General features: G+C 35.8%; 2 protein-coding genes across 2 annotated transcripts; one reads left to right on the top strand and one right to left on the bottom strand.

Annotated features, from left to right (window-relative positions):
- The first annotated feature begins 2,605 nt into the window (after positions 1-2,605).
- Positions 2,606-6,050, top strand: LOC136803454 (uncharacterized). Its single transcript, XM_067060181.1, has 5 exons — positions 2,606-2,809; positions 3,142-4,326; positions 4,515-4,590; positions 4,975-5,066; positions 5,680-6,050. The coding sequence occupies exons 1-5, from the start codon at positions 2,786-2,788 to the stop codon at positions 6,037-6,039; spliced, it is 1,737 nt and encodes a 578-aa protein (XP_066916282.1). The 5' UTR covers positions 2,606-2,785; the 3' UTR covers positions 6,040-6,050.
- Positions 6,051-6,086: 36 nt separating this feature from the next.
- On the bottom strand, positions 6,087-9,558 carry LOC136803451 (uncharacterized). The gene is made up of 4 exons (XM_067060178.1): positions 9,075-9,558; positions 8,317-8,428; positions 7,192-7,863; positions 6,087-6,984 (listed from the first exon to the last, which is right to left on the bottom strand). Exons 1-4 carry the CDS (start codon positions 9,366-9,368, stop codon positions 6,149-6,151), a joined length of 1,914 nt encoding a protein of 637 aa, XP_066916279.1. The 5' UTR covers positions 9,369-9,558; the 3' UTR covers positions 6,087-6,148.
- Between the last annotated feature and the right edge of the window lie 991 nt (positions 9,559-10,549).

Here is a 10,549-nt window from a genome sequence, read left to right as displayed (position 1 = left end):
TCTTAAATTAAGATGTAAATCATTTTAAATGTACAAAGTTCACGCCTTGTTTATAAGAACCAGTAAATTTTGGTACTATTTTTCGAGCATAAAAGCTTATATTTGATATTTCTCCAAAATCTGGATGGAAAACCGGGCAGTATGTAATCAGGATATTGATGTAAAACTATAAAACTACAATAGAAAAACTATAATAGAAGTTTATTGTTTATTTTAATCGATCACCCAAATCGTGACGAGCGTCCAACCAAAAATAATGACCCTCTATCTAGTCCAATGATATTTGCATCTGTTCTTTGACGATCTGAAGCATTTTCTTCATCATTTTCACTAAAGTCATCATCACTTGACTCATCAAATCTGTCGGGTATTTCTTCCTCTTCCTTTTCCTCTTCCTCTTCCACATTTCCGGCTTCGCTTGCTTTTGTTTTGTAAGGTACCGTCTGCTATGCAGTCTCTTCGATTTCAGATGTGGTATACACATAATGTGGCATGGTACCCATTTTACACATGGTGGTTTCCTGTCTGACGGTTTGTTGACGTACAATCCCCGTGTAGTTTGTCGCCCAGTTCTGCAGCATTTTTTCATCTTTTGTTGTTGTTACTCGTGAATTGAATGCCTCCAGGTAGTTCTTTCCAGAGCTACCGAATTTATAAAATAAAGCACGACACTTGTTGAGGCCCCCCAGCGGACCCAAAATTCACGCCATCACGCCAAATTTTTTTCGATTTCACGCCATCACGCTTAAAAAAATTGATTTTCACGATCACGCCACACTTTTTCGATTTCACGCCATTGTGCCTAGTTTTCACGCTCGTACTCTGGATAATTTCAGTGTTAGACCACGTTATTACCCATTGTATAAAATGCCATTATAACCTTAATTCTTGCTCAGAAATGTGTCTCTTTTGATATTCAATTTTTGATTAAGTTGTTCGCCATTGTTGTACCTACTTCTGATGAGTTGGGGGCGAAATATTTGAGTAAATTAACGGTGCCCACCTTGGTCGGGCAACGGAGAAAAGTTTTGAATTTTGAGGGGTTCAAAGTGCTATTTTAGGACCCATTTTGAGTCACTTTGAAAAGGAATTCATGTAAAAATTATGAAAACTTTTAAAAATAGCTTTTCTTAGTTAAAACGTGAGGGGCCATGTTTCCCTGGTCCCCCGTTGACGAGACCAATGGGCATTAATTGTGAATTAGTGTGAAGAGCTTCCAGAAAAGGGAACGAGGAGGCGCAACCATGGTTTGCGCCGACAGGGGAAATTTTCAATTTTTGACCCTTTAGTTTGGCTAAAACCACCCTCATTTACTCAATTTTTTCCAAAATATAGTCTAAACATCAACGAATTCCTTTGATGAGGCCAATCTGCTCAAAATTACACCTCTTAATAAGCCTGTTGCTTCTTTATGTTTTAAGCCTTGCTCTCTACAAATATATATCATCCTGAAATAAAGGACCTGTTGCGTCTAAGAAAGAAAGGAAAACTTTAGTTACAGAGGAGGCCCAACCATGGCTTTTTGTGCCGAGGGGAGAAATTTTCAATTTCCGACCCTCTCATGCTGATAAAATACGCCCTCGTTTTTACTCAAAACAGAGTTGTTTGTAGCTTTTTACTAGTAGCTTAACTGAACCTTTTTAGCATTCGACTTCATTTCGAAGACTAGCTAGCAACTGCTAAAGATAACAGGAAGTTACATGGATAAACGGTAGATGAACGAAGTTATTTCCATAATTTCTTTTAAATTATATAATGAGATCTATAGGAGGCCCCACCATAGTTTTGGGGCCGACGAAGAAAATTTTGAAAATTAGACTCTCTAGAGTACCTAAATTGGACATAAAATTACAATTCACGTAATAAATGTAATTTTCACGATCACGCTGAACTGCAAATTTCACGTCATCACGCCTAAAAAACTCGATTTCATGATCACGCCGGCACTTCATTTTCACGCCATCACGCCAACCGCTGGGGGGGCTTCCTTGTTTATATCTGTCGACATTATATTCCAAAAAAACATCAACAAAAATTAACACTTCTATTTGAACACTTCAACTGCAGACCTCATTTGCAAACTATTTACATTCGTGCATTTTCATGTGAGAAATAATTTTTTCAAGACTCTCCTTCGCAGCTCCCGCAACACTATCTCTTAAATTAATCTTCAAAAGTGTTATTTATTTATTTCATAAAAAGAGTAGCAAAGGAGAGTGATATATCCTTCTTCAAACACATATTTTTCTACTGCTAACCCCACTACCCCTGTCTCTAAAAGAGCTCAACCCAATATAATACGATTTCACCAAATAAAAAATGTTATATAACATTTTGCTTATAATGGTCTATTATCATGTTTTTTGTTCAAAATTCTAATATGACATGGAGGGATTTCTGAGAAATAACCCTTGATTTTAACACCGTTTCTTCGACGTTTTGAGAAAAATTACCGTATCACCGATTGAAAATTTAACATTTTCCGTCACCGAAAAGTATCTCAAACACCGAAATACCGACACATTTTTGGTTGATCACCGAAATACCGACGCAAAAAAAGGTCAATACCGACACACCGACAAACTGGTACGCCCCCCCCCCTTTTCCATTTGATTAACACATTTGCAGCCTGATTCTTTTATGTGCGATTTCCGTTGTTTGCTTTTACATAGAGCGAAGAGCAAGCTTAGTAATTTTCTGTTATATGTGTATATGTAAATTTTGAAGGTTTTTTATATTTTTATATGGTTTTTTTGGATTGTTGTTTTTATCAAAAAGAAGAAAAATGTCAAACTTTGAAGAGACTTTTGTAAGTGATTATTTATTGTTTCCATTCTTTGTCTTTATGTTAGAAGGGTATTTCGATGATAAATATGTATTATAATACTGTAAAAATGTTTTAATTTCTTGGTTCACCCAAATCTTGGCATTTCATGTTTGATTTGTGTAATATAATTATAAAAACTCGAAGACACAAACACAAAATACAAAACTATTTGTAAGACCTAATTTTAAAAATGAAACGTTGTTTGAAGAATTTGTGTAGAAAGATGAGTAACATCTAAAATTTTGATAACATTTAACAAAAATCTTTTGAAATTTTGTGTTGGTTTAATTTGATTTTTACTACCTTCTTTACAGATCATCGCCAAGGACGCAATGAAGTTACACAACACCGTTCGGAAAGACACAAAAAGCCTCGACGTGCCTGAGATCACTGTTATCAATGACTTGAAAAAGTTAAACAAGCTGCCAACCGACAAAAAGTCCGGAATCGATAATCATATCCTGCTTACTCAAAGTGACTGCTTCAACATTGAAAAGACTCTTGAGAGTGGCAAATTCAAATGTGTCATTGTCAACGAAACATATTTTTTCTCTAAAAAAGATATTGATACTTTAAAAAATGTACATAGGATCGAAGAAATAAAAGAAAGCTTAGTGAATGAGGAAAAATGGCTCAGAGATGCAACTTTCAGAGTGCCTCATCAAGACTTTAGAGTAGACCCATCCATCATTGAAAAGTTTGCTTTTTTATGCCAAAATGGTAAAGATGGGAAATCAGTAAAGTCAATCAATGGCTCACAAATTTTGACCTCTGATCTTTGTCTACTTCTGGGTCGAAATTGGATCCCACGCTCTTTGATAGAACATCTTGCTTACATTCTGAATAAACAGCAAACAAGTGCTCTCATTTTCTCGTACCAATATCTATTTCTGGAAAGAACTACAGAGCTCGAAGAATTGGTAAAGAAATGGGTAGAGCGTAAAGTAGAAACACTCATCGTCATTACAAATGTCCGTAAGGATAAGCTTAGCCAGACCTTCATTGGAACGAATACCAAAAACGGAAACCCTGGAAATCATTGGACAACACTTGCGTTTGACCTAAAATCTGGAAGATCAATATATGTAGATTCGTTGGGTTGGAAAATACCAGAAGAGTTATCGCAAAAATTGCAGGAGTTTGCTGGTACCATTCGCAATTACTTTCCCTCCATGCCCTCGGAAATGATAAGGATAGAAAGTGCTCACTGTACAAAGACACACGACGGTCCAAAGACAAGTAAATGTTCCCGCGATTGCTATGATAATACGCCTTATCAAGGCATCAATGGCAATATATGTGGGGTAGTGTCTTTTTTGACAGCAGTGGTGTTTTCTAAAAACTTGGAGCTTATTTATGATCAAAAGGCTTTCCCAGTCGAAAACAAATGGCTCTTAAGCATATATAATCATGTTGAGTATGCGAGATATGTTCTTATGAAGTGGTATTGGGAGGAAAGGATCGACGAAGCTGACATCACTTATGGTGTATGTTTACAGGTATTATTTCAGGCTAATGAGTCTTTTTTGAAGTTTTCATTTTCATGGTAAAAAAACTTTTCTGACAGTTTCCAACAATAAGTCTCTTTGTAAAATACCTATTTGAATTCACCTTTAAATCAATGTGATATCTGTGATATCTTATTCACCTTTAATAAAATTAATTAATTAATTATTTGACATTTAAGGAAAGTGATGAAAGAGCGAAGATGGAAGGTGTCATTGAAAATCAAGTAGCAGCTTCATCATCAAAGTTAACTCAAGGTAAAAATAAAGATTACGTCGGTCTGACAAAATTGTCTTTCCAACGATAACTAAATTGTATAACTTTTTATTATTATCATGGATGGGTGCTGAGAACATTTAAAAAAGTAAAGTGTCCACATGCTTTTGGAACAAAGTTCAGTGAAATCATGGGAATTTGTTTATCATACCATTAACTAAAAATGCAAAATTATTCACTATTTTCTTGATCTAAATATGTGTTAGCGTGATCGTACCTATTCCACTGTCGAATTTTGTATTCTTATTCTTATTATTTGATGTTGGACCGCTTCTTCTTAAAGCCTACTCAGTTAAAAAAATCAGGAAGTATGGACACGAAATTCGTAAACGTCAACGTCAATTTGCCATGCCTTTCTTTCTTAGTTAAAAACCAAGAGGAGGCAGAAATATTGGAAGATGGTCATGGATCAACTGTTTCTATGAATGGCTGGCAAGCCTTTGTGCATGACAACTGGGTAAGAAGGAAATGAGGTCGAGTCATTGTTTTCAATAAAACTCCGCATTATTAGGCCTAAAATTTCAGCTTTCTCAATTTCATGACTTTCTTGAGATATTTCAACTTGTGTAAGTCATTATAGTATGCGATACACATTAGAATATTTTCTAGATAAATCTATATTATTGTTCTTCGTTCATTCATAGGAAAAGAAAGCTGCAAACGAAGACTTCGGTGATTTTTCCAAAAAAATGAAAGATGAATGGTTTTCATTAGAGAGCAGCAAAAGAATGGTGAGGCATTATGCTTACTATTATATCACACAAAAATAATTTGTAGTCGCGTAATGTGATGGTGGAAACTATTAACTTATAAGTTAATAAAGGCATAACATTAGCTCCTATAAGAATATCATGGTTATAATTGCCCATATCAAGCTTACACTATGCTGATAAATCGCCTAGTCGAAGGTGATTTTAATAAGCTTTTATAAGGGGCTTTTTTTAGAGAAGTTAGGGAAAGCCTGGAAAAGTCATCGACTAATTTACGATTCTCAAAAAAAAGTGAGAAAGAAGACAAACACAATGAACATGAATGAAGGCTTTTTAATGCACTTTCTTCTTTTAATTCAGGCATACAATGCAAAAGGAAAAAATGGCATACGGGTTGAGCCATGCCCTAAGTGTGGAGCAACATTTGACAAGATCTTTAGACGCAACGAGCATGTGGAAAGGTGTAACAGAGTTTTCAATTGCGAGAGGTGTGGTAAGCCGTTCAAGTCAAAGCAAGCATTGACCGGTCATTTCAACGGGAAACACACAGAAAAGTTTAAATGTGAATCGTGTGGTAAATGCTTTGAGAGCTCTTCAAAGCTTGATCGTCATAAAAGGACACACGATGAAGCCAAAAATTTTACATGTAGCCAATGTGGAAAAACATTTAAAAGAAATGACAATATGGTTAAGCATATCAGGGTAATACATAAAGTTTAACTTGGTATACATATACATGGTTTATCATAATATATACTTAACTAGGATCATATGTAAATTTTTGAGTTCGAATACAAAGATAGTTTTGCATGTATTTTTCTTATAAAATTTAGTCTTTCTTGGGCTTCTTCTTTGTAAAAGTTTTCGTATTGCTTTTCATCGATTCACCTCCACCTTTTTTCGCAGAAGGAACGTTCAAGTCTATGGTTGTTTTCATGCTGTGTTTTCGTTTTACACTCACGCGACGCTGTGGTAGGCTTTTTGTTGCCACAGTGCTTTGTTTTTGCCTGCTGCCTATGTGAGATTTCCTTCTTGAAACAGCGGCAGGCCCAACTTTGATTTTTGTTCTTCTCCTGGCAGAAAAGGTAGACCCAAAGCTATGCAATGCAGATACTTTCTGGCTTGTAGAAAATGATTCGAATCGTTTGACGAATTTCACAATAGCTGAATTGAATTCTGTGTTTTCTGTTTCGATCTCTTCTTTAACAAAGGTGAAAAAGTTATCGAGCGCACTAGAAGCTTCTTCTTTCAATTTCTCACCGGTATTGTCAACATTGATCCGATTGACTTCATCAATACTCTCAGATTCCTCCTCTTGTATTTGTCTTTGGAGATTTTCACTGGTATCTTCTATATCTTCGGCCATTATAGATATATGTAGAGGGTTATAATAAGAACTCTCCAAACTTTTTCCGAATGCAATTTCAGCAAACTTTTGACGTTCAAATTTGTCAAAACGAGGTAAAAAATTCGATGATGTGGATATTCCTTTTGACCACAAGAGGTACTGGTGCCAGCAAGGGGATCCGTCCAAGCCAGCTTTACACTCGCATATTCCAATTATCATATCAACTGTATAAAAGAGGCCATCAGTAGTTTTACTCTCGACTTGAAATAGGTTTGGTCCAAGTTTTCGTAAGCTTTTCTCAGAATCGAAATGATATTCTATGGAGGAAAAATAAAAAAGAATTTAACTGTAGTACTGCGGTATCTATTAAACATTTATCGAAAAATCAGACACACTATATTTCAGTGAACAGGTCTTTCGAATAAAAAAATTATCAGTTTAAAATTAGGATCAAAATCATCACTAGCGAAAAAATCAGAGACAGGGGTGTTTAATTTGATGTATAGATTTTCAATTTAATTTACCAGTAACAATTGATTTGTAACTTTTTCTGCCTTTGAATCGTTGACTGTAAATTCCATCGAAGGTGCCATCAGCAATAGATAACAAACGTCGTTTGAAATGCTCCTCGAATTCGATCATGAGTTTATCCAGCAACATATTGATATTATACTGCCTTTGTCGTTTGAGAATTGTGTCCTTCATTACTAGAAATTGGGATTCTACATAGTTGTTAGTGTTGTTTCCTCGTATCAGCACATCTCTTCGATGACATCGTGCCCAGCGCTCACTTAAATCGCATAAATCCCGAAAGTAGTCAAGACAGAGATTGTATTTCTTGACAACTTCCGCATTGAAGAATTCTTCGTGTAAATCGAGATGAGATTCGATGTCCTCAGCATAGAGCAGCCTTCTGAACAACTGCATTATCTTCACGCGATCTAGTTTAGAAATACCGTGGGCTTTTTCGTACAACCACCGCCAAACTTGTTGAAGAATGTGAAACGTACAAAGAAGAAGCCTTGCATTTGGCCAGTTGTATCGAAGGCTGTTGTGGAGCTCTTTACAATTGTCTGTCATGATAACAGATGGACCTTCCGGAGAGTTGAAAAATGCGTCCTCTGGTAAGATACTTTTCAATAGCTTGAAAGCCTTGCTCAGGGTCAATTCTTGTTCATCGCTCGTGATGACGATTCCTTTAAGAGATATAATTATTTCTTATTATTATCTATATGATAATTCTATACAGTCTACACATTATTTTATAAGCGACCGAGTTGCTAAGGGCTCAGGCCTCAAAATGACCCAAAAAATAGGCAACTTGCTTAACAACCCTGAGGCCTCAAATTAACAACAACATCGTTTATTAAAAAATTAATTAATGTGCCTTTCATTAATTTTAAGCAATTTTAAGAAACATTTAAGCAACCTTTCAAGCAACTTTCGGCCTCGATTTGAAAAGATCCATAGCAACTCTAGGCCTGAACCGAAAATTGGAGTTGCTCATAAAAATGTCTAAACAGACTACAAATACAGAGAAGTTAGTGATTTGAGTCGTCACAATTTTAAATATAATAAGCACCTTAACTTTTTTCTGCTTACAGCTATTTTGAGTTAAAGAAAATTAAAATTATGTCACAAACACTTACCGAGTAGTAATGCACCACATACTGAATGCGTGAGTAGCAGGAAGAATCGCAGGTTATGTTCGTCAAGATTGGAAGTCGAATCGATGAACACCAATTCAGATGCTTGCCGGATCTAAAATTTCATAAAAATTAGCAGCCTAAACTTGCATGGACATCAAAATACTAACGCTTATAAGGGCTTAAATCTTAGAACAAACTAAAAGGTACTGTCTAAACATACACTCAGTTGACGCATTAACCTCCTACTACAACACCGCATGCATAATGGGCTCTTCCAGGAAAAGAAATGTCCATAAGGGGTGGAAGATATATTGTCCAGGGGTAATGAAAAACCCTGAAAAACTGCCATGTCCATGGGGTGAATTTGCAATGACCGGGGATAAATTTTTGTGTCTAGGGGGTCGATTTGATGCTTGTCCAGGGGTAAAACACGTGTCCAGGGGGTGAAAAATCGAAATGCCCAGGAGTAATCACTGAAAAAATAATATATCCCCAATGTGCAAGTTAAGTTTTTACATAAGCACCATGTCATTAGAGCATTTTAAGCTCAAAAAAGCATAACTAGGCTTGCAAAATTTAACCACATGTTTAGCTATTAAAAAAGTGCACGTTAAGGAGGATTCTATCGTCCAAAGGTTCGAGAATTTTGTTATAATTGGTCAAAAATGATTCATGTTGCCCAGTCATGTATACATTTCTGTGAAAGGGTAAAAACAATAGGGGTTTAGTTCGCATTCAGCAAGAATAAGCTCGCTTACCTTTGAGTGTATCCTTTGCATAAGAGGAGTGACAATTGTCAAAATCAACGGGCTATTTTCCACTTTGTCATAAAGCTGGTATGCGATTTTCGTACCCTCGTTCACTTCTAAAAACTCCTTCACTTTCTCCTCCATTTTATCGAACATATCGACACCGTTTCGTCCTCCAAAATGATCCACTGCCCATTTTGCATACAGGAAGTTAAAATCCCTTCTTCTAGGGCACTTTGACCTGTCTGCCTTGTTTATATGGAATTGAAGATCATCTTCTGATTTGTGGCGCAAGTTTCTCATAAACTCAATATACGCTTGTGATGCAGTCAATCCAGAATTAAAGAAGCTATTGATTTCGGTTTTCACCTCTTCAGTCAGAGTCCTGAAGCTTAGTGCTTCTAATGAGTAGATTGCGTGGTTGTGAGAATTCTCAATATGGACACTACAGGGAAAGTTATCCAAGTGGTTCTTCAAGACTTTAAAAGTGATTTGAAATCGCCTAAAGGGGTTCTGCATCAGCACATTTTTAGTCTCTCTTGTTTTTTCATATCGTGTATCGTGTTGACACCGATAAGTTGCTTTGATTTTGTAGATGCTTCTTGGTTTTTCTTTCTTTTTTACTTTAACTTTTAAAGTCTCATTTGTCTCTTGCATGTAGAAATCGACAAATTTAACCACATCATCTTCTGAAGCAATATTACATTTAAACTTTATCTCAGAGGATTCGTCAAATTTATTAAACAACTCCAAAGTAAAACCTTCACCAAAATAATCACATAAAAATTCTCTGCAACTTTCCTCATCCATCGTTAGCTTTCTTTTCTCACTAAAAGTAAAAGTGTTTCTTTTTCGAGAGGTTTTTCTCTCTTGTTTGCATACTTATATTATCATGTTTATTAAATTATGTTATTTGTTTTGAGTATGAAAGCCGGTTCGAACCGAATTTCAGACGTGATTGCAGATGAAGGTCTTGGATAGCTAGAAAATGAATAATTTCTAAGTCTCGCAGGTCTTGGATGGTTAATTCAGGTCTTGGATCGCTAAATGCACCCGCGCGTCAAAAAAAGCAGGTCTTGGATCGCTAATTCAGGTCTTGGATAGCTAAAAATTGCGGCAAAAAAGTTTTGAAGGTCTTGGATCGCTATTGGAGGTCTTTGATCGCTTACGGAAAAAAAATTTGCTGCGGCGAACATTTTCTTTCTCTCGCTATCAATTTTTGTTTTTTCTACACAGAAGATATAAGTTATTTTAAATTATGAAAACTTATTCGTGCATAATTAGAATAATTAACATAAATCATGCATGGATCGTGCATCGTGCATCGTGAATCGTTGGATCGCGCATCGTGAATTACACAAACCGTGAAAAATAAGAAATAATCAATGAAATACAATGACAGTTAGTGGAAGTACCTTGATTTTAAGCATGTTCAAAGTTCACAATAAAATTTTTATTACGGAAACCAAAACAAGTGAGATTTA

This window comes from Clytia hemisphaerica, unplaced genomic scaffold (genome assembly GCF_902728285.1).
Source record: "Clytia hemisphaerica strain Z4C2 unplaced genomic scaffold, Clytia hemisphaerica genome assembly, whole genome shotgun sequence".
Lineage (NCBI taxonomy): Eukaryota > Metazoa > Cnidaria > Hydrozoa > Leptothecata > Clytiidae > Clytia > Clytia hemisphaerica.
Note: the sequence above shows the minus strand (reverse complement) of the source record. Positions and strands in the feature narration are given on the sequence as shown.